The sequence below is a fragment of the Coregonus lavaretus genome, assembly GCF_964263955.1.
Source record: "Coregonus lavaretus genome assembly, chromosome: 21".
Taxonomy (NCBI): domain Eukaryota; kingdom Metazoa; phylum Chordata; class Actinopteri; order Salmoniformes; family Salmonidae; genus Coregonus; species Coregonus lavaretus.
In genome coordinates, this window is record NC_140008.1 from 19126089 (window position 1) to 19149258 (window position 23170).

The window sequence follows — 23170 nt, forward strand, 5'->3', positions numbered from 1 at the left end:
CAACACTATTGGTAGGCATTGCACCCAATTTCTTCCCTTCACTCCGTGATAACTCTATAAAATAAATGTCCAATTGCTGGACTGGATATTTTGCCAGGGGATATTCCCCCTGGGGTGCTCTCTCTACCTTGGCGAATATTCTGTGCACAGATGACACATCTGGAACAAAATATATATTTTTTAGTAATTCGTTATACCCTAGGCCACAAAGTGTTTCCTAAGTGTCTCCTAACCTGTCCCTGCTCTACCAAAGTTTAAAAGTGTTTCCTAACCTGTTCCTGCTCTACCAAAGTAACCTGTTCCTGTTCTACCAAAGTTTTTCCTAACCTGCTCTACCATCCCCCCTATTGACACATTGCTTTACCCAATATCAAAACAGTGACTTTAATAAATTTAATAATTTATCCTTATGCCATACATTATCTCGTAGGATTGCCCCTTTCTTTACAGTATGAAAATGTATGCACTCACCAACTGTAAGTCGCTCCGGATAAGAGCATCTGCCAAATGGCCAAAATGCAAAATGTAATCAAGAACATAGGAAATATCTGTTTCCCTGTATATTGTTCCTGTCACCCTTCTTAATGTCATATTTCACTCATTTGCCAATATATCCCTTACTTCGTGTAAGTAAGCAGTGATATTTTGTTCCAGGCATCTATTTTTTTTTAAATGATACGTTGTCTCCTACTGTCCCTTAACATATACTGTAGGAGATTTCCCTCCATCCTGGGAAAAAAACACTCGGATAACTCCACGTTTCATTAAATTCACAAAATTTATAAATAACAAACCCATAACCACCTTCCGGTAATCTACTGATTTAAACCTGTTGCATTAATTTATTAAAATATAAACCTATTGTTTAATAAATCCAGAACCTACGAAAAATGTTTACTACGCCATCAGCCTAATAGTAAAAACGATCTCCCATTGTTCAATGTGAACTGTCTGCATAACTCACTGTTGTATAAACAAACTATTCAGACATCCGCTTTACATTATCCTCTGCTTCGTTTACTAAATCCTGGCATTAGTAAATTCTATCCACACACCACCAAAAGCGAATAACATATTTGCATACACATAACTAGAAAGCATGAATTTAATACCATTCTTGCTTAAACAATGCAATTCAACATTTCTCATCACCCAATTTCTATTACTTTTTTCTCACAGGAAATCCTCTACAATCTCTACCCTCATCTAAATGTACCACGGGAATTGAATTGGCTCTCCAATTCAATACCTATCCGTGGATGTGCTGTGCTGATCTCCATTCACAATGTTGACCCAATCAGTGATCCTCTTACCCTTGGATACCCACTGGCCCATATCTTTCCAGTCCTCTGCTGGCTCCTTTGCTAGGGACACATGTGGGTTCAATTTCTCTCTTTACAGTCTCTGACTTTGGGGCCCTAGTTCCACTTCCACTGCTGCGTGGGTGTTGTCATAGTGAAACAATTTTAGTGCTACAGTTCTTTCTGTGGTTTTAAATAGTGCTTCCTCATAGATTGAATCTGGACCTGGGTGTTGGTTATACCAGAGAGTACAGTGAAGGTCATCAGGGGACATTTTAGTGGGGCCTGGTACCACATCATCAGCAAGTTCCATTAAGGTTCGGGGAATATCAGTTATTCCCCCCCATAAAAAGTCTTGACTATACCAATAACATGGTTCCCCTTCCCCACAGACCACCATATTGTCTCTGACTATGTGTGCTTTCATTCCCCTCTCAGTGGAAATGACGGCCACATTCAATTTAGTCATTACATCACGTCCTGGTAAATTTACCGGACACAGCTTAGATATCAGGACGGGTATGGTTGCCTCTCCTCCTGATTGGTCATGTTTTAGGGTTATTGGGCTGATAACCTTTCAATAAATTGATGACCAGAGGCAGATCGCACTATGATTTTCTCCCCATCAATCCTCACTCCCTTTGGTTTGTCTGCTGAACAGATTGCTGTCCTGCAAGCCCCTGTATCGCATAGGAATTTAATTTTCTTACCCATTACTGTCAATGTCAAATTAGGTTTCTGTTCCTGTTGAAGTGCTAGGTCAATAGTAGCCAATTCAAACACCTCACAACTTGGATCAATGGGCTCCTCAGTCTCCTCCTCACTAGAATCTACATCTACCTGCCATCTCTCCCAGAGCAATTATTATTTTATGAAGTCTCTAGCCTCTTATTCAACACAAATCCCCTTCATCAAATATACTCCCAGCAGAACTGACAAAAAAACAAAACACAGACTGTGATTTCCAGGACACTGTCCCTTTGTTCTGGCCTACTATCTCCCCGAGAGTTGGCACTCCCTTAAGGTCTCTCTTACTCCTCTTTTCTCTCCCAATCTGCTTTTGGTAAACTGCATACTTTTTTTTAAACCTCAATCAGTGTTGCTGTGCCGTTCTCCACCCTATCAAAGTATTTTTAATGGTCCTGCTTATCTCTGGTCTCATTCCACTGAGGAATGCTATATTTTTAATTGCTGATGGTAGGGCGTATCATTCCCCTGTCTCTGGTCTGGCTCGGGTATGCCACTGTTTGCGTTAAACACATCTTTAACCCTCTCTAAGTACTGGGTGACAGTCTCACTATCCTCTTGTTTACACTCATGTGCTTTAGAGAAGTCTGCGTGACGATGGTAATGTTCTCTGAGGCTATTACACAATTCAGTTATTTTCCCAACATACTCTCCGTGATCGGCCCATGGCAAAAGTGCCGTCTGGGCATCCCCTGAAACCCACTGCCCTCTAACGGCAGCCCAAACCTTACTATTCCTGTTTTGGGGTGGGTCATTCATTCTACCGCTCGGGCCACGTCCCTCTGTGTTCATGGCCTGTATACATCTAAGGTTGCTGGGGCCCCTTCATTCCCTGCCAATAGATTAGGTAAGGCTATCATTGGGTACTGGCCCCCTCCTACTCTCTCATCTCCTGACTCATACTGACTCCCTCCTGAGCTCAGCTCCTAACTGGACTTTTGTTGTGGGGTTCAAGTCTCCTCAGGGACCTGGGTCTTCCACCCTTCAGTCCCTTGACCCCCTATTGTACCCTAGTACTCTAGTTACTTTCTTAGCCTTCTCTTTCCGTCTCTCTCTCTCTCTTTCTAATTTCCCCCTGTGCTCCCTCAGCTTCCCCTTGGTTCTGGTAAGGGGGTGGAAACTCCAGAACGGCAGCCTGCTGTGGCACCCTTCCCCTCACCACCACTACTTCATTGTCTGGATTTTCCCTCCAGGCCTGATCTGCCAAGGAGGGGTATAATCTGGATCCAGACCGTTCTACAGGGGGAGCTGTGGGTTCTGTCTTAGACCTTCCTTTCTGACTTTCTTTTTCTGTCTCTCACCCTCCTCTCTCTTTCGAGGCTCTGAGAGCCACACCTTGGCTGTATCTAGCCCTTCCACTCGCTCTCTTTCTCTTCTCCCTTTACACACCTTATGCATCTGTTTAAGCATGGATTTGAGTTTATCTGCGTCCAGACGTCCCTCAAAACCATACCTCTCCCTCCACCCGGTCACATAATGGAGGTGTCTCCTATCCCTGGACTTCATAAGTCTTGTAATAATTCACTCAATAATTATTCTCCTTTGGACTTATTATTAGGTGCGACTTTTGAGCAAATGTTATGATCAACTTTTGTAATTAACCATTTAAATTATTCAACCCGTAACCCAGAGTGTTTTAAGACCCCAGTTTCATGAAACGGATGGGACAACCATTCTTTCTCATGCAACCTATTTTAGTCCCTTTCTTTGGAATTTATTCTTAGATGTGACTTTTGAGCAAATATTAAGTCTCACACAAGATTATTGGTTAACACTATCGGCAACTTGGAGTTTGTACTTAGACAAATTATGGCCCAAATTTCATGATGTGGAGTTTGTACTTAGACAAATTACGGCTCCAGTTTCATGGAACGGATAGAGTTACTGCTAATCTACAGTTGTTTATGACTTATAATATTATATTTCTCACACATACTATTTTAAATTCCCTTTCTTGATATTTAGACCGTTTCACTATCACACTCTCCTCCCCTGAAGTTTCACCCTCGTTCTATACTCGCGCGTGGTTTTCTCTAGATAAACGTCTGAAAAACGCTAAACTTTACTCCCTTCTTGTATACTTTTGACAATCCTTGATTGTCTCAACACAAGGCTAGTTTATTTTTGGTAATGGCCTCTCTACCCGGAGTCTATTTCGGACCCCCCCCCCCCCCCCCCCTCCCTTTGCTACACCACTCGTATTTTCTACTTATCTAGAATACCGGCGCATTGGGTTTTCTCTAGATAAGCATCTAAAAAAACAATGGCGAGACTTCCTTGAGGATTTTGGTAATAATTATCTGTCCTTTACAAGAATTACAACAGTTATTGCAAGTTCAGATAATTTCCCCCAAAACCCACGAATAAAGACTACTGACCTTATTCTTGTAGCTGGGACTCAATTTGGTTGGATCTCGTCACCGTTCCTGTCGTGAATCAGTTCACCGCCGGCCTGGATTAACCCTCAATCTTAGAGGTCAGGACTTTGTCCCATGGATCCTAGATCCGCCCATGCACGGTTTCGGGGTTCCCTGGGACGACAGAAAACGGGTGTTGAGATCCGGCTCAAAGGACCAAGCTGTCACGAGAATTTCTATCTCAATGTTTCAAAAATGAACTTATTACTCAGTCTGTATCCCAGAGGTTGTAAATCTCTAATAATCAGACCAAGTAGCCCAGCATACAATCATCAGGCTTTATTCATGAGAACGTTCTGCAACAAAATGGTCGTACAATATTTTTATACGCACACGTCAGAGGAAAAATCCCACCCCTCTGTAGGCGGGCTGTATATTTCCACTGTACATGGGTTTAACTCATGTTTTCCTCTGCTCTCCTGACCATCAGGTCACACACACACACTCACACACACACACTCATACACACAGATACACACACACAGATTCACACAGATACACACACACTGTTCTTATCTACTCCCTGCTAGGGCAGGCTGCATTCCTTAGATATCGCTGTCCTCACAATATTCTGAAACGTTTTCATACTCTCCTTTCCCTGTGTGTTTTGGGACCAGTCTCCTGTTATTGGTTTCAATCGTACTCTGTTGCTGGGATATAAACACATTTGATTAATTCTCTAAGCTCTAGTCTACTAATTAGTCATACATTATTAGTTTAACTGAGGGTGTGACATTTTAATCATATCTTACTCACATATTTCTTTATCAGTTAGGAAAAGGGTTAGGGTTAGGCTTAGCTAAAACGGTACAAGGAAGCAGCAAGCAGCCTTGCAAAACGATCTTGAGTGGCAACCAATCTGCCCAATTAGCTGTTAGGTTTCGATACATCAACTTGTGTAGATCCTCCCACTTGTTTCCCAACCCCCACTTCCAGACACACTCCACATATGCAGTTCACTGAGGTAGATGCAGTTACCCATGACTCAATTCCTCTCCAAACTCACAGACAAGGGCTATGTTCGAGACTGATTCGAGAGCATCAAATCCATGATGCACGTTATAGGTGTCACACTTATGGGCATGTGGCAGCAGTGTGTAGGAGGGAGATTCCAAGATGTGGGAAGTGTGCAGGAGGACAGAGAAATGTGTTGTTTCGGTGGAAAAAGTTGTGTCAACTGTAGGGGTGCCCATGTTGCTGGGGATCGGAGGTATCCAGTGCGAGGGAGGCAGGTTGAGGTGGCCAGAGTCAGAGTAGTGCAGAAGATGTCGTATGCTGAGGCAGTGAAGAAAGTAGAGGAGGGTGGATCAAGGGTGAGGGATTCTGAGAGGATCCCTATGAATAGAGCGTCTGCTAAATGATGTAAATGTAAATGTAGTAGATCTATGCCAGAACAGAGGGATAGGCCAATGAGTGATATATTTCAGTAAGGTTGGCTTCTTAGCGATGGTTATCAACTGTACCGCAGAGATAGAACGTAAGTCACAGAAAATAGATGTTGTGGTGGCAGCTGCAGAGAAGTACTTGGGGGTACGAGGTTTGACTTCAGGAGAAAAAAAAATTACAGGGTGTGTTGAGTGGTAGTGTACCATCCTCTCAGGTCATTGGCCTGGGGTAGGATCAGATAGGGTTAAAGTAGTGGTGGGTTTTAATGAGTGTAGGGTTAGTTGCTAGGGTAATACATATATATATATTTTTACCTGTTTGCCCTTTTCCCATTTTGTATCACGAAGTGTAATGGATTTATAGTATAGTTCAGTTAGGGGCGGTAATGCAACATATTGGATGTCAACTGCCGTTTAACTCCACCGAAGAAGAATAAGAAGTCATTCGGCAGTCTCCTGCACTGTCGAACAAGCCTGCCACCATAGGTTTGCAGCAGAACCCTGTCCACCCATCCAGCAGGTGGCAGTAGAGAGCGAGCAGAAGGTTAGTTGTTGATATTCTTCTGATCAGATGAGGAAGACAAAAATACTGTACAAGGAAGTAAAAGTCATTGAGTAAAATCATACGAAATGCTTTTGATTTAGTTAGCTATGTCTTTGCAACTTTAGAATAGTTACCGTAATAACACAGACAACAATTATGGTATTATGGACAACAACATTGGTATGAAGGGGCAATGGTAGAATACAGTTGTTGTGAGCCAGCCTGGGTCAATGGACTCGAGGACTTGAACCAAAGACAGTACAGTATGGTTTAGAAACTGTTTGAACTGTGTGGCTAACGTTAGCTACTAACAGACCGCTGAACTAATTAGCTACTCAAGCCAGCTAAGCTAACGTTAGCTAGCTTGCGCTACAACTCACACTTGAAGAATTACGGCTCAAGTTCAACAACTTTTGTATAACCTAGCTAGCTTTCTTCCGGTGCTACCAGGTAGGTCTGCAAGTCTTGCATTATCAAACTGGGTGAGAATGATGAGTCAGTGGCGCGAGCGTAACGTTAGCTTGCCTGCTTCCTTGTTGATGAATGTGAGAAGAGACCTGCACCAACTAGATATCAACTTTATAGGAATGTGTCACTTGAGTTGACTGTAATTAAACTGAATAAACAAAAGTTGAAGTATTAATTTAGTCATTGTTGAATGGTTAGTTTTCTGTCATTATTCATGTAGCCTGACTTTTGTCTGTGAAGTAATTGAAAATGAGATTCTACAATCATGGGAATGTCCAAACTGACCTTATCACACTACAATTAAAAGACAGTTAATCTTTGATACACTAGGAAACTGTCAGTATGGTATTTGCTGGTGCCCCTGGTCTTGTGGACAAAGAGAGGATTGTGTTGCTGTTTTTGAGCCAGCAGGAGGCGAGCATGTTTGTCTGGCCACAGTGCCAGTGTGAGCTAATTTTTCTTCACAACCACTGAAGCTTGTCTCCAGTGCCGGACCATAGGAGCAAGAGTTGCAGCCATTTGGCCCATTGGTCCTTCCTTTGAATTTCAAGACTGCCCCCTCTCCTTGCAGTGCCTAACTCTTGTCTACTCTCCCTGTAGACCAGAGTGACCCTGCTGTCCCCAACATGGCGTCGTCCAGGCTGAAATATCTGTCCCTGGGGGTGCTGGTGTTTCAGACCACCTCTCTGGTGCTGACCATGCGCTACTCCCGCACGCTGCAAGGGGACGGCCCCCGCTACCTGGCCTCCTCTGCTGTGGTGGTGGCTGAGCTCATGAAGATCATCACCTGTGTGCTGCTCATATTCAAAGAGCAAAGTGAGTGTCCTCAAAGAAAATAAAACTGTTTAAAAATATACATGTGCAAGTATACATTTAGGCCTAAAGGATTAAACATTTAGGCCTAAAGGATGTTGCCATGGTTGTTTAAGATATAGGCTGCAAGCTGACCCTCCATTTGTCTCCCTCTGAAGTTTAAAGTTTTGTTAGTCGTATGTACATGATACACATGGTATACACTGTCCAATTAAATGCTTACTTGTCTCCCTCTCTTCTGTCTGGCTGTGTTTCTCAGGCTACAGTGTTCGGGCTCTGAACAGTATTCTGAGGCAGGAGATCACTCACAAGCCTATAGAGACCCTGAAACTGGCCATTCCTTCTGGGATCTACACCCTGCAGAACAATCTGCTCTATGTGGCTCTGTCCAACCTGGATGCTGCCACCTACCAGGTAGGACAACCTGTTATGGAGTGTGTGTGTGTGTCTGTTTTGTAATTGTATGGACACATGCATATGTTTCTGTGTGGGATATATATTTGTGTCCGGGGTAGTATACTTTTTATGGTCTCTAAATGGTGTCCCCTGCTTTCACCTGGCTCTCTCCACCAGGTGACGTACCAGCTGAAGATCCTCACCACAGCCATGTTCTCAGTGTCCATGCTGGGCCGGAGGCTGGGTGTGTACCAGTGGCTCTCCCTGCTCATCCTCATGGCTGGGGTCGCACTTGTGCAGGTAAACTCTACTCTAACTCCTTTACAATCAATTTTTTTTAAACCTGCATTTACACACTCCAGTGACTAAATTGTTTTAGTGCAAGTGTGTGTATTTTGGTTTGTGTATATTTTTGTGTGTCCAATGTCTAGTGGCCCTCTGAGTCTCCCGGGGCCCCTGAGAAGGAGCAGTTGTCTGAAGGGTCCCAGTTTGTGGGTGTGGTGGCGGTGCTGGTGGCCTGCTGCTCTAGTGGCTTCGCTGGTGTTTATTTTGAGAAGATCCTCAAAGAGACCAAACAGAGCGTCTGGGTCCGCAACATCCAACTGGGTCAGTATGAAAGGTTTCTACTATACTAGGGTTGTCTTGCAATAAGGGCACTTGTTCCAGTTTTTCATCCCAGAATTGCCCCATTATTTTTCAAGATATGTTATTTATGACAGAGCTCCAGTATCTCTACCGGGTCTTTGAAAGGAGTTTTTACAGTGTTCCTTCCTCCTCACTGCACAGAAACCCTGCGTTTTTCTCTCAGCTCCTTTTCTGCCAAATGAGTCTTCCTGCTGAGTTTATTTTTACCTCTGAACGTGTGAAGCGTGTGTTAATTCTCCTGTGATTCATTTCCTGGTGTGAACTTGTGCTAGTTTCCTGTATCGAGTGTATGTACAAAGAAGAGACTGCATTCATCCTCATAAAGAATGGATCAGCGTAGTGTTTTGGCATTAATGTATTCATGTCTATGGATGTAGACATGATTGATTTCCAGTCAAGCACTACAGGTTATTGTTTTTTGATGAATGGCGGCAGGGTTATGCTAAATCTACTTTCCTATCAATCCTACATCAGTTCAAACTATCATATCATCTGACCTGTGTGTCTGTCTGTAGGAATGTTTGGCCTGGTGTTTGGTCTGATGGGGATGTTTGCGTACGATGGGGAGAGAGTCCGAGAATCTGGGATGTTCCAGGGATACAACACAATCACCTGGACAGTGGTGGCTCTGCAGGTACATCTCACTATTGTCTTTTCACTTCACCTATCAGCTTCAGGTCAAATTTAGCCAAATGTAATGCTAATTCGCAAGCTACCAATGTGGAGAAATAGTGTTCTGTTTTTTATTTATATATTTTTTTTTTTTAAAGGACAATGGAATTCCGAAATCCTTCCATATTTTTATGTCAGGATACAAGCAGAAGCAGGGGGACAGAGTAGAGGGAGCAGAAATGCATATTATGGCTCATGTGGGGATTCGAATCGGGGTCCTCCCCACAGGGGGAAGTATATGGTTCCAGATGCGAGAGTGTTACCCACTTAACCAGACTCCAGTCAAATAGTGTTCAGTTTTAAGTGAAAAAGCATGCTCTGTTAATATTGCTGAATGAATATTGCCATGCCTCTTTACTAAGGGAATATTGCTTGATCTGATTCCAATTGTGTAAGCCTAGTAGTATTATTGTGTCCCTTTTGCCCAGACTACCCCACTGCTCATCCAGTCCATGTCTGGTGTGTGTTTCTCTAGGCACTAGGAGGGCTGGTTATAGCAGCTGTCATCAAGTATGCAGACAACATCCTGAAGGGCTTTGCCACATCACTCTCCATCATCCTGTCAACCCTCATATCCTACTTCTGGCTGCAGGACTTCGACCCCACTAGGTACACACATTCTAGCCAGGTTATTTTAATTTCCTATTTTAATGTCCCTTGGGTCTGTTTTTAATTTATTTGTGTCCTCTCCAGTGTGTTCTTCCTTGGTGCAGTACTGGTCATTGTGGCCACCTTCCTGTATGGCTACGAGGACAAGCCATCCTCCAACCCCAGCCGAGCCTAGGGGACATCACAGAGGACCGAAAGGGAGGTCAGGTAAGAGAAAAGAAGAGGAGATGAAAAGAGAAGAGTCAAGCAGAGGAGAAAGGAGAAGAAAACAGATACGAGGAGGAGTGAAGGACACTAGACTAGAGGCATTGATGACATGGGCCTCAGACACTGTGGCTGCGTTTTCACAAGCAGACCAATTCTGATATTTTTCCACTAATTGGTCTTTTGACCAATCACATCAGATCTTTTCCAGAGCTGATCTGATTGGTTAAAAGACCAATTAGTGAAAAAAAGATCAGAATTGGGCTGCCTGTGAAAACGCAGCCATATGTAAAAGTTCCTTGACTGTGAAGTGTGATCAGGAAGTGGCCACCACAGAGAAATAGACCCATGAGAAATAGACCCATGAGTCATGACCAAGCTCAGCAGTGTACTGGACACAACTGTTAGGCAGGTTACTGCACTGGGTCAAAACTGATTGGGTAGGGTCCCCTGTCTTTATGTTACTGTCATCATCTCAGTAATGAAGATGATGGATAAAATAAAGACACAGACAGGGACGTTTTCTGACTGGTGCATTTCCCTAAAGGCCATAATGTTCACTCATGACTTGTGACAATAGTCTGGATGTGTTGGACTCTATGTTGCTGTCTCACTGCTGTAGACCTCTGTTTGTACTTTTCCACGCATTGTAGTAACGTGATTTGTCTGTTATTTGGGGAAGTGGGGAAGTTTGACTTTGTTACTGTATTTACCAATCATTAGGAACACAAGTCCATAAAGGAAATGTTTTCTATGTCAAAGACGAGTGTGTCATTTAATATCACGAGTCTGTTATATAACTCACAATGTTACAACAACAGTCTCCCCTGTAGAAGTTCTACAAGTGCTCTGAGCCATGATGCAAACACACAGTCACACTCATGCACTCCCTGTTGTTTCTGCCACTAATACATTTTCTGAGCGAGTGCATATTGTGAACGAGACCCCCCTGAAACACATACACTCATGAACTGGCAATGTGCAACTGAGGGGGGAAACGATTACATTTGCAGAGGGATTTAAATGGTTTCTTTAAAAAAAAAAACATTTTACTTTAATAATTTTATTGAATTAAAAACACTGCATGCAAAAGCTCCCACCCATCCATTCTGAAACCCTGTAAAGTACCACCATACGCTGTCCCACTGTACATACAGTGCTGTACATCCTCCAGTCCGAGTCATTCTGCTCTCAGGCATGTCTGTTACTGTGAGTGACTGGCTCTCAATGGACGTTTGTCACCATACACGGTATGTGATATGACCTCCAATATAAACAAATGGTTTGGAATATCCCACTCGTCCCTCTTATGATAATGGCTTGGGTGTAGTCACAGAGGGGATGTGTGCATAAGTGTGTGTGTGTTTGTGTGCATGTGTTTAGTCACAGAGGGGATGTGTTTGTCAGTGTAAAGGCTAGTATGGTTTGCACCTCAGTAATGAGCAGCATGAGGAGTTCATATTGGTTGCGTCCCCTGCTCAGACGTTGCATGCATCAAGCAATGGTTGCGTGCCACGTCATCGACTGACAGATTGCTATAACGTAGAGCGTATTCCTCTGCCCAGGCGTTGCTGATGCTTGCCAGGTCTTACAAAGCCTGGACAGCTATTTTACGTATCAGCTAACCATATCATATGTATAGCAATCTTTCAGTCGATGACACAGTTGATGTGAGCAGGGAAACGCAACCATAATGCTGTGGTTAGCTGAAACTTAAAATATCCACGCGTTGTAAGATCTAGCATGCGTCAGCAATGCCTGGGCAGAGGTACGCGGCCATTGTTACATTCTCAGTCTCTTCATCTACTACCTGGCCTAGCCCACTCAGTCTCCTCTTCATCTACTACCTGGCCTAGCCCACTCAGTCTCCTCTTCATCTACTACCTGGCCTAGTCCACTCAGTCTCCTCTTCATCTACTACCTGGCCTGGCCCACTCAGTCTCCTCTTCATCTACTACCTGGCCTGGCCCACAGTCTCCTCTTCATCTACTACCTGGCCTGGCCCACTCAGTCTCCTCTTCATCTACTACCTGGCCTGGCCCACAGTCTCCTCTTCATCTACTACCTGGCCTGGCCCACTCAGTCTCCTCTTCATCTACTACCTGGCCTGGCCCACAGTCTCCTCTTCATCTACTACCTGGCCTGGCCCACTCAGTCTCCTCTTCATCTACTACCTGGCCTGGCCCACAGTCTCCTCTTCATCTACTACCTGGCCTGGCCCACTCAGTCTCCTCTTCATCTACTACCTGGCCTGGCCCACTCAGTCTCCTCTTCATCTACTACCTGGCCTGGCCCACATTCTCCTCTTCATCTACTACCTGGCCTGGCCCACTCAGTCTCCTCTTCATCTACTAACTGGCCTGGCCCACTCAGTCTCCTCTTCATCTACTACCTGGCCTGGCCCACAGTCTCCTCTTCATCTACTACCTGGCCTGGCCCACAGTCTCCTCTTCATCTACTACCTGGCCTGGCCCACAGTCTCCTCTTCATCTACTACCTGGCCTGGCCCACAGTCTCCTCTTCATCTACTACCTGGCCTGGCCCACTCAGTCTCCTCTTCATCTACTAACTGGCCTGGCCCTCTCAGTCTCCTCTTCATCTACTAACTGGCCTGGCCCACAGTCTCCTCTTCATCTACTACCTGGCCTGGCCCACTCAGTCTCCTCTTCATCTACTACCTGGCCTGGCCCACAGTCTCCTCTCCATCTACTACCTGGCCTGGCCCACAGTCTCCTCTTCATCTGAAGAGTTTATTTCCAAAACACTATATCCACCCATTTTTCACGTGTTTGTTCAACAGGAATGATTGCTTATTGCTACCTTCATGTGTGTGTAAAATATTAATTTTCTCATATTTTTTATTAATAGATTTTTAGATAAATGGGTTTTGTTGCAAAACGCTATATATCCATTGTTTAGCTGGAATAGAATGTTTATATCCTGTATAATTGACTGTGATTTGTGGTTGTCTCATCTAGCCACCTTAAGATAAATGGACTAACTGTAAGTCTCTGGATAAGACATCTGCTAAATGACTCAAATGTAAATGTTTTATATACAGATCTCATATTACTGTGTTTAATTATTTTTGTAAAATAAAATGTATAATGATGTCACAAATGAATCACTGTACATTTCTTTATTTAAAATGTAGTTATTTGTTACATTTCATTGTATAAAACCTAGCAGTACTACTTATTTCTCAGAGAGTGAGGTGGATATATAGCATTTTGCACAACAAAAATATAATTAGTCTCTGAAATGAAACCATCAAGTGATAGATTTTTAACAAATGCATGTCTGTCATTGAACATGCCATGATTAGATAGTGAAAAAACACACCAATCTCTTTCATAATTTATTTAAATAAAAGCTAATTTACCAACATTTCTGAAAATGAATATATAGCGTTTTGGAATTAAACTCTTCATCTACTACCTGGCCTGGCCTACACTGCTGTTCTCATTGTGCCTGCTGTAGATGGCTTTAGAGACCCTGTCTTTCCCCTCTCCCAGCAACACATCCATCCCTTTCTGTAACTGTACTGAGCATGAAGCCTGACTTTAAATGTACCACAATCTTTGTTCTTACATATAAAATACATTATACACCTCAATCTCACCTGTATTATACCCATAAAGCCACATACATGTACTGCTGTGCCTCTCACACCTCGGGCTAGTCTCACATGGCAACGCATTCTCCACATTATGCATTACCTTTAACCGGAGCCTAAGAGTAATAGGGTGCCATTTGAGACACAGACCTCTTCTACATCACTGTCATAGACCCAGAGCAGTCTGTGATTAAAGATGGCTGTTCTGTCAGCTTGGTGAGGCAGCATGGTGTGCAGTAGGCTACAGGCTGCTCCCCTGGAGTGTAGCCTTCTCTGATGCCTGCTGGGCCTGGCACACCGACAAGTCCTCTCTGCTTCTCCAGGCCAGAGGACGTTATTAAGGCAGAGGCCCGTCTGTTGGTCTGGCCTGTATTTATACCTGAACCAGGCAATGTTATTTTCTCTCTCTCTACTCAAAGGCAGTGGTGGGGATTTAAGGCAGCTGTCCATATTGATCTCATCATAGCTGGATGTCCGGGCCCATAGTTCCACCTCCCCTCCCTCTCTCCTTCCTCCTCTACTTAGGAGGGATGACCACCAGAGGCGGGCCCTTTCTGGGCCTCCACATCAGCACCTGGGCGTCATTGGCATTGGGCCTCCCCAGGGCGTTGGGGGGGATGGGCTCCATGCGGGTTAGGACGCGGGGCTGGTCCTGGTGTGCCCGGCCCATCAGGGTGGCTCTGGAGCCCAGGGGCATGGAGGGGTCCACCAGGATGTCCACCCGCATGCGCCACTTGACCGTCTGCAGCAGGATCTTCTCCCGTGTGGCCGTGTTGAGGGCCACCAGCCATGTGGTGAAGCTCTGGTCCCTCTTGATGCGGGTGAGCAAGGGAAGGTTGCTATCGCTGATGGGCACGGCCCAGGTCACACTGGGGTAGAAGTTATCGTTCATGCTGACGGTAAAGCGCGAGGGCTTGGAGGTGGGCCCCGACAGGGTGACCGTCTCGGTGGTGTTGCCGTACCAGGGGTAGCTCACCCCATCTGAGTCACTGATGGCCCTCACAAGACCCTCACACAGCTCTGGTAGCTCCCAGCTAGACCTGCAGGAGGACAAAGGGTCAGATTACAGTTTAACAGATGGTGGGTTGGAGCCTGTTCTTAGTGGGTCCCAGATTAACACTGTGTTGTGGCTGGTAACACTGTAGGGTCACGAGAAGATTCAAAAGGCTTTAGGTGTCTCACACAGCACAAACACATTTGGAAGTTAGACATTCTCTAAGAGAACAGAGGAAGACAAACAAATACATACAAGACATGTTTGATAAACGGAATCAGCATGTCTATCTCTATTCTACCTCAGGGCTCCATACTGTATGTGTGATAAATGGTTCAGTGCGTCAGTAGTAGAGTCATATCTCATTGTGTGTGGGCCAATGAGGGGGTGTCAGCTGGTGTGACCTGATGCCTCTGTCTCCCCCTCAGAATAACTCCCATCTGTCTGTACCCCGTGTTTTTCTGCACCCCCAGACACCCCATCTCCACCCCCACCCCTAGCCAGGGTTAAACACCCCCTCACATATGCCTCCTCCAGAGAAAAATACCCCCAGGCAGTGCTGGAGGCGGCTGAATGTGTTGCTCGTCAGTGGGTGTCTGAGTGGGTGTGTGATTCTGTCTCCGGTAGAGGAGGGAGCGTGGGAGTGTCAGTGCATCTCTCTCTCTCCTTCTCTCTCGCTCTCTCTCTCTCTCCCTTGTTTCTGTGAACACAATGTGTCTAGAAGCAGTTGTTTAGCTCCTCAGTTGTTTCTATTTTGATACTGAAATCACAGGAACAGAATCAATTGGTGGGCGTTTGAATGAAAGAGGGTGACAGCATAGTTACCCTGCTGTGTGCACAAATGCTCTGCTACACATGCACCCACACAGCCATACATCAACTGTTGCATTGCATTCATGTCATTTTTGATGCCACACAAAAACGATTCAGAGATTTGTGGCATTTAAGATTTCACACACACACACACACACTGGAGCGATGACCAAGGTCTGTTCCTTTGCTTTGGCACCTGCCCACAGCACCAGAGAGGTGACAGTTTAGGACATATCATCAGGGGGAGGTTGGTGCATCAGTCCCCTGTGACAGAGGACAGCCAGCAGCTAGCCTGCTGATGGAGGAATACAAAACAGGAGGAGAACTCAACTCACATGCCGATGTCGTTGTAGGTGTTGTAGAATTCCATCTGTGTGCATGCCTGGATCCAACCCACCACCCAAGTATCATTACGGGGAATAGGGGGCATCACTATCCGCGCAGAGGCCTTGAAATAGGGCGTCTTGTAGCGCAAAACTATAGGCGAGTTCTCCTCAATGACTGTTGGGCAGTGGTCGATAGTGGCGGAAACGTCGTAGACCACTATGTTTTCGCGTTTGATGCGCGACTTACAGGTGATGCTCTGTATGCAGCCCATGATGAGGTTAGGGTTCTAGTCAGGGGGACCTGACGGATGATAACACTGTGGACTTGGGATAAAAGTGTCATCAATCTCTGTCACGTCCCATCGACTTCCAGACCCTATGGTTAAGATGGCACATTAGTCAATGCATTTTATGCATCCAAAAAGGCAATCAGTTCCATTCACATTTACGCACAAAGACAAAACAGATAGATGGCCTAATCTTATGATAGGGGAACAGATGAAATAACAGCAGTTGGTGGTATTGGATCCTCGCTATGCCTCGGATCGCAGGTGTAGCTTGACGGTGTCTGTGTGGCACTGCCCTCTCTTGCAGTCCTGGCTTCGGTGGGCTCCAGCCCCTCAAAATGATTGTTGCCCGCGCCCTGTGTATTCAAATCCACACGTCCGCTTGCAGGTCTGTGCCGCTTGATCCTCTTCTTTCTTCCCCGGGCTGTCATGTCACAAGCCGGAGGAGAGCGGCGGATTCAGAGGCGTCGTCTCGATGTCCACGTCCGGTGGTGGTCGTGATGCTTGTTGATGCGGCGCTGGTGGCTCACAAGGCGCGCTTGATCGGAGCGATGACATTGACAATCTAGACCACCGGGCATTCCTCACTATGACAGTAAAACGAAGGATAAAAACACGGCCAAAGCGGAGAATTCCCGCATTTTTCATTGAACGCTTGCTTCCTCTGCAGAATTGGATGAACAACAGCCTCTCGCCTCGATAAATCAGCGGGTGAAAAACAATTGTTCAAGAAGAGAGAAATGATATAGCCTACCACAGTTATAGCCAATCAGACAATCGAATGTATCGAATTGTCGCTGCATGGCTTGATAAACTCAACGTGCAGACACATTACGGATGCTGTCTTGTCTCCTCTTTTCTCCGAAAGCAATGCGTTCTCTGGCGCTGTTCAGCTGCCCTGGTGCTGATGACGATGAGTGAACCAATGACGCGCAGAGTGAGACTGAGCGCGTGGTAGTGCCGGGAGCCCATTATTTGTCAGTAACGGTCTGTACATTTCCTCAAAAGCTTGAATGGCTATAGCTTATGCCTGACCAATTGATGGTTTCATTTTTTATGAGCGACATACTCACATCAATCATGCAATGGCAGGCTATTGTCTACTCTAGCCCCATTCTTTGAAGGCAGCACAATTGATAAGATTAGGCTATAATTGTATCATATAATTTTAGGGCAAATTAAAATCGATTTTTGCAGGAGAGCTTGATATTCTTCAAAAACAAATAGCACTTTTCTGATTAAAGGCCTTAAACAAGTTATACCCTTCATGAATAGCCTACTAATCTTTGTTTGACATGATGATGAACCACTGTCGAGTTCCTTACATCAATAAATCTAGGCGTGGCATTCTGAGCAGACAAGACTGCCCATTTTCCGCTAATAAGGACAAATGGGAGGTTCTACAGTTGAGTCGCGACATTTGACATGACATTTCAGTTTATGGGATTGGCCCTGCTAGTGAATCTGATGTAGACGGTAATAGCAAAGCACCTCCCCTTATTGGAACGCTGGAACTTTACTGTCATCCTTCAGTGATCTCTTTGCCATAGAGTTGGTAAAAGATCACTCATGCCTTCAAGTATAATTAAATAATTTGACCATGATCATGATGAAACCACAAGTTGTGTTTGAACTTGGAGGAACTGGTGTAGGGAAAGGAACCCAGTGTGCCAAAATTGTGGAGGTATGTGAACATTTGAAATTCGGTCAGGATGGAGATATTTTATATTTTAAGTCATATGTAGGTGTCTTCCTGACAGGACTGGAACTCTGTAACACCTACAGTTTATAACAGTTTATAACCCTGGGAGCCAATAGGGCTTTCCCATGGGGGTTTCTGTTCTACACTGACCTGGGTTGACCTGGGCTGGAATGAGACATAAATGTAGACATGTCGACATTGGAGTTCAAAGGGAATAAGCACTCACATAAACACCAGTCATATCGGTCATACACAGTCCCTCCCTTTTTTTGACATCCAACAGAGGATAACCTAGTTTGACCCAAGTCACAGTGCAGGTCTTAACTATTCCCTGCATTCCAATGCCCTCCTTCCTGAAACAATTCATAGCTTTGACTTGTGTTTTCCTTTTTACTGAGGTCTTCCCTTGTTCATGTATTCCAGGCTTATGGCTACACTCACCTGTCTGCAGGCGACCTCTTGCGGGCCGAGAGGGGTCAGGAGGGCTCTGAATATGGACAGCTGATCGACAGCAACATCAAGGATGGGAAGATTGTTCCTGTGGAGATCACAATCAACTTACTGAGGAAGGTACCTCATCATGTGATGTTTGCTATTCATTTGTTTGCACTTAATTGAGTAAACCCTGTCTTATTGTTTTTTCCTTTTTTCCATTTGCTCCTGGGCTGAGTAGAAAGTCTTGACGAGGCATTCTTTTAGAAGGAATTGAGTGACATCTACATACAGTCATCAGATCCTGTTTGTACCCTCCCAACTCCCCTGCCCCCGTCCCTCTCCCAGGCGATGGAGGAGACGATGCAGCTGGACCAGTCAAAGTTCCGCTTCCTAATTGATGGCTTTCTGTGTAACCAAGACAACCTCCAGGGCTGGACCCATGTCATGGAGGGGAAGGCTGACATCCAATTCGTTCTCTTCTTTGACTGCAGCAATCAGGTGGGAGGCAACTAACTACAGCTCTTTGAATAGCAGGGAAAGAGCAGTGTGATCTGTGATCTCTGATACGTTTCTTCTAAACGCAACTGTGCATATGAAATGACCTGACCCAAGACAAAGTGGTCAGTCTCTATTGTGTATGTGGTAAAGTGAATGGTAAAGTGAGCAAGGTTGCCTGTGTGTGTGTGTGTGTGTGTGTGTGTGTACAGGTATGTTTTGACAGGTGTCTGGAGAGAGGGAAGAGCAGTGGATGCTCAAACGACAACAGAGGGAGTCTAGAGAAGCGGTAGGGCCTCACCTACAACAAGCCTCCAGGCATTTATTCTTGTGGTACTGAGATGTCTTGTTTTATGGAAATGCCAGTATGTGTGTCTGGTGTGTGTTCCTGGTCTGTGCTGAAGGGTCCAGACATACCGCAGTCAACACGGCCCATCATAGAGCTGTATGAACAACAGGGGAAAGTATGCACCGTGGATGCCTCTTGCAGTGTGTGGAGGAGGTCAGTAAGGTCATGTACACACACACAACACACACACACAGTATATACTGTATATAGTCAAAATGTAATACTGTATGTTACATGCAGAGTAATATGTTCCCAGGCTGTTCACAGTCACACAGAGAGTGTCACATATCTGTTGCACTTTCTTCCTATGACCACATGTGGGATCGCCACATCACTATGAGCTGCTGGTGTAGCTCAGCAGGCCACCCTAGCTGTCCATTCGTGTGGCTGAAAAGTGCAACACTGCTCTCATTCTATCCATGTACAGTGTTGTGTGATTGTGGTGTTGTCAATGGGAAATTGTTATTATCCTCTAATAGCCTAATTAATCGTATCCTGTCTCCTCCAGGTATTTGCTTAAGTCAAGAGAATTTTGGATAAGGAAGGGTAGAGCACTGCAGCTTCCTGTCTATCCACCGATGCAACTAACCCTGCACTAACAGCAAGTTGGGGCCATTGAGGTTATGGTTACTGCCAAATAAAATAAAATAAAATACAATTTTATTTGTCACATGCTTTGTAAATAACAGGTGTGGACTAACAGTGAAAGGCCCTTCCCAACAATGCAGAAATAAAGAAAATAGAGAAATAATAGAAAACTTAAACACTTAATAACCGTAATAATAGATACACAATGAGTAACGATAACTTGGCTATATACACAGGGTACCAGTACTGAGTTGATGTGCAGGGGTAAGAGGTAATTGAGGTAGATATGTACATGTAACTAGGAATAAAGTGACAGATAGTAAACAGTAGCAGCAGCGTATGTGATGAGTCAAAAAAGTCCTTGTAAAAAGGGTCAATGCAGATAGTCCGGGTAGCTATTTGGTTAAGTATTTAACTAACTATTGCCTTGCGGGTAGAAGCTGTTCAGAGTCCTGTTGGTTCCAGACTTGGTGCATCGGTGCCGCTTGCCGTGCGGTAGCAGAGAGAACAGTATGACAAGCCAATAATGGTTTTTTGAATGAGTGTGTTACGCAAAGGTGTTTAAGTATGAGGATTGTTGTAAAGCAGTGGCCTTTGGTGTGTGGGGCACTGCAGTCTGTTGTGGGAAGATATAGTTAGTTTTTGCACATATGTTTTATCTATGAAAAGGCCCATAGCAAATAGCAACCACATGTTTTCATTTTTATTTTATATACACTACATTACCAAAAGAAAGTATTCAGACCCCTTGACTTTTTCCACATTTTGTTACATTACAGCCTTATTCTAACATTTTGTAAATCGTTTTTTTCCCTCATCAATCTACACAAAATCCCCATAATGACAAAGCAAAAACAGGTTTTTAGAAAACCTCTGAAAATATTACATTTACATAAGTATTCAGACCCTTTACTCAGTACTTTGTTGAAGCACCTTTGGCAGCGATTACAGCATCGAGTCTTCTTGGATATGACGCTACAAGCTTGGCACACCTGTATTAGGGGAGGTACTTCCATTAGTCTCTGCAGATCCTCTCAAGCTCTGTCAGGTTGGATGGGGAACATCACTGCACAGCTATTTTCAGGTCTTTCCAGAGATGTTCGATCGGGTTCAAGTTCGGGCTCTGGCTGGACCACTCAAGGACATTCAGGGACTTGTCCCGAAGCTACTCCTGCGTTGACTTGGCTGTGTGCTTAGGGTCGTTGTCCTGTTGGAAGGTGAGGTCCTGAGGGCTCTGGAGCAGGTTTTCAAGGATCTCTCTGTGCTTTGCTCCGTTCATCTTTCCCTTGATCCTGACTAGTCTGCCAGTCCCTGCCACTGAAAAACATCTCCACAGCATGATGCTGCCACCACTATGCTTCACCGTAGGGATGGTGCCAGGTTTCCTCCAGACGTGATGCTTGGCATTCAGGCTGTAGAGTTCAATCTTGGTTAAATCAGACCAGAGAATCTTGTTTCTCATGCTCTGAGAGTCCTTTAGGTGCCTTTTGGCAAACTCCAAGCGAGCTGTCATGTGCCTTTTACTGAGGAGTGGCTTCCATCTGGCCACTCTACCATAAAGGCTTGAGTGGTGGGTGGAGTGCTGCAGAGATGGTTGTCCTTCTGGAAGGTTCTCTCATCTCCACAGAGGAACTCTAGACTCTGTCAGAGTGACCATCGGGTTCTTGGTCACCTCCCTGACCAAGGCCCTTCTCCCCCGATTGCTCAGTTTGGCCGGGTGGCCAGCTCTAGGAAGAGTCTTGGTGGTTCCAAACTTCTTCCATTTAAGAATGATGGAGGCCACTGTGTTCTTGGGGACCTTCAATGCTGCAGAAATGTTTTGGTACACTTCCCCAGATCTGTGCCTCAACTTAATCCTGTCTCTGAGCTCTACGGACAATTCCTCCGACATCATGGCTTGGTTTTTGCTCTGATATGCACTGTCAACTGTGGTACTTTATATAGACAAGTGTGTCCACCTGTGCATTTACCACAGGCGGACTCCAATCAAGTTGTAGAAACATCTCAAGGATAATCAATGGAAACAGGATGCACCTGAGCTCAATTTCGAGTCTCATAGCAAAGGGTCTGAGTACTTATGTAAATAAGGTATTTCTGTTTTTAGTTTTTAATACATTTGCAAAATGTTCAAAGAAACTGTTTTCACTTTGTCATTATGGGGTATTGTGTGTAGAATGCTGAGATTATTATAATTGTTTATCCATTTTAGAATAAGGCTGTAACCTAACAAAATGTGAAGGCACTGTATGTGGACACATGCTCGTCGAACATCTCATTCCAAAATCATGGGCATTAATATGGAGTTGGTCCCCCTTTTGCTGCTATAACAGCCTCCACTCTTCTGGGAAGGCTTTCCACTAGACGTTGGAAATTTGCTGTGGGGACTTGCTTCCATTCAGCCACAAGAGCACTAGTGAGGTCGGGCGCTGATGTTGGGCGATTAGGTCTGGCTCGCAGTCGGCATTCCAATTCATCCCAAAGGTGTTCGATGGGGTTGAGGTCAGGGCTCTGTGCAGGCCAGTCAAGTTCTTCCACACCGATCTCGACAAACCATTTCTGTATGGACCTCGCTTTGTGCATGGGGGCATTGTCATGCTGAAACAGAAAAGAGCCTTCCCCAAACACTTGCCACAAATTTGGAAGCACAGAATCGTTTGGAATGTCATTGTATGCTGTAGCGTTAAGATTTCCCTTCACTAGAACTAAGGGGCCTTGCCCGAACTATGAAAAACAGCCCCAGACCATTATTCCTCCTCCACCATACTTTACAGTTGGCACTATGCATTGGGGCAGGTAGCGTTTTCCTGGCATCTGCCAAACCCAGATTTGTCAGTCTGACTGCCAGATGGTGACGCGTGATTCATCACTCCAGAGAACGCGTTTCCACTGCTCCAGAGTCCAATGGCGGCGAGGTTTACACCACTCAAGCCGACACTTGGCATTGTGCATGGTGATCTTAGGCTTGTGTGCGGCTGCTCAGCCATGGAAACCAATTTCATGAAGCTCCCGACAAACAGTTATTGTGCTGACGTTGCTTCCAGAGGCAGTTTGGAACTCGGTAGTGAGTGTTGCAACCGAGGACAGATTATTTTTATGCGCTACGCGCTTCAGCGGTCCTATTCTGTGAGCTTGTGTGGCCTACCACTTCGCGGCTGAGCCATTGCGTTGTTGCTCCTAGACGTTTCCACTTCACAATAACAGCACTTACAGTTGACCGGGGCAGCTTTAGGAAGGCCGAATTTTGACTAACTGACTTGTTGGAAAGGTGGCATCCTATGACGGTGCCATGTTGAAAGTCACTGAGCTCTTTAGTAAGGCCATTCTACTAGAGATGTTTGTCTGTGGAGATTGCATGGCTGTGTGC

General features: G+C 45.0%; 2 protein-coding genes and 1 pseudogene across 4 annotated transcripts; 2 read left to right on the forward strand and 1 right to left on the reverse strand.

Moving 5' to 3' along the window:
* Window positions 1–6329: 6329 nt before the first annotated feature.
* LOC311148914 (UDP-N-acetylglucosamine transporter-like) lies at window positions 6330–10962 on the forward strand. Of its 2 annotated transcripts, none has more exons than XM_084185939.1 (8): window positions 6330–6394; window positions 7463–7678; window positions 7935–8089; window positions 8249–8371; window positions 8503–8677; window positions 9232–9350; window positions 9864–9997; window positions 10082–10962. In XM_084185939.1, the coding sequence occupies exons 2-8, from the start codon at window positions 7489–7491 to the stop codon at window positions 10170–10172; spliced, it is 987 nt and encodes a 328-aa protein (XP_084042065.1). In that variant the 5' UTR covers window positions 6330–6394; window positions 7463–7488; the 3' UTR covers window positions 10173–10962. The 2 variants fall into 2 exon arrangements, with proteins under 2 accessions (XP_084042065.1, XP_084042064.1); XM_084185938.1 differs by lacking the exon at window positions 6330–6394 and adding an exon at window positions 6405–6844.
* A 3372-nt stretch (window positions 10963–14334) lies between these two features.
* On the reverse strand, window positions 14335–16239 carry LOC311148918 (protein FAM78B; the record flags this gene model as incomplete). Its single annotated transcript, XM_084185943.1, has 2 exons — window positions 15960–16239; window positions 14335–14857 (listed from the first exon to the last, which is right to left on the reverse strand). Exons 1-2 carry the CDS (start codon window positions 16220–16222, stop codon window positions 14335–14337), a joined length of 786 nt encoding a protein of 261 aa, XP_084042069.1. The 5' UTR covers window positions 16223–16239.
* Window positions 16240–17843: 1604 nt separating this feature from the next.
* LOC311149112 (UMP-CMP kinase-like) lies at window positions 17844–19817 on the forward strand (annotated as a pseudogene). The gene is made up of 6 exons (XR_014615660.1): window positions 17844–17921; window positions 18363–18509; window positions 18720–18872; window positions 19082–19158; window positions 19274–19371; window positions 19727–19817. The product of XR_014615660.1 is annotated as a UMP-CMP kinase-like (transcript).
* The last annotated feature ends 3353 nt before the right edge of the window (window positions 19818–23170 follow it).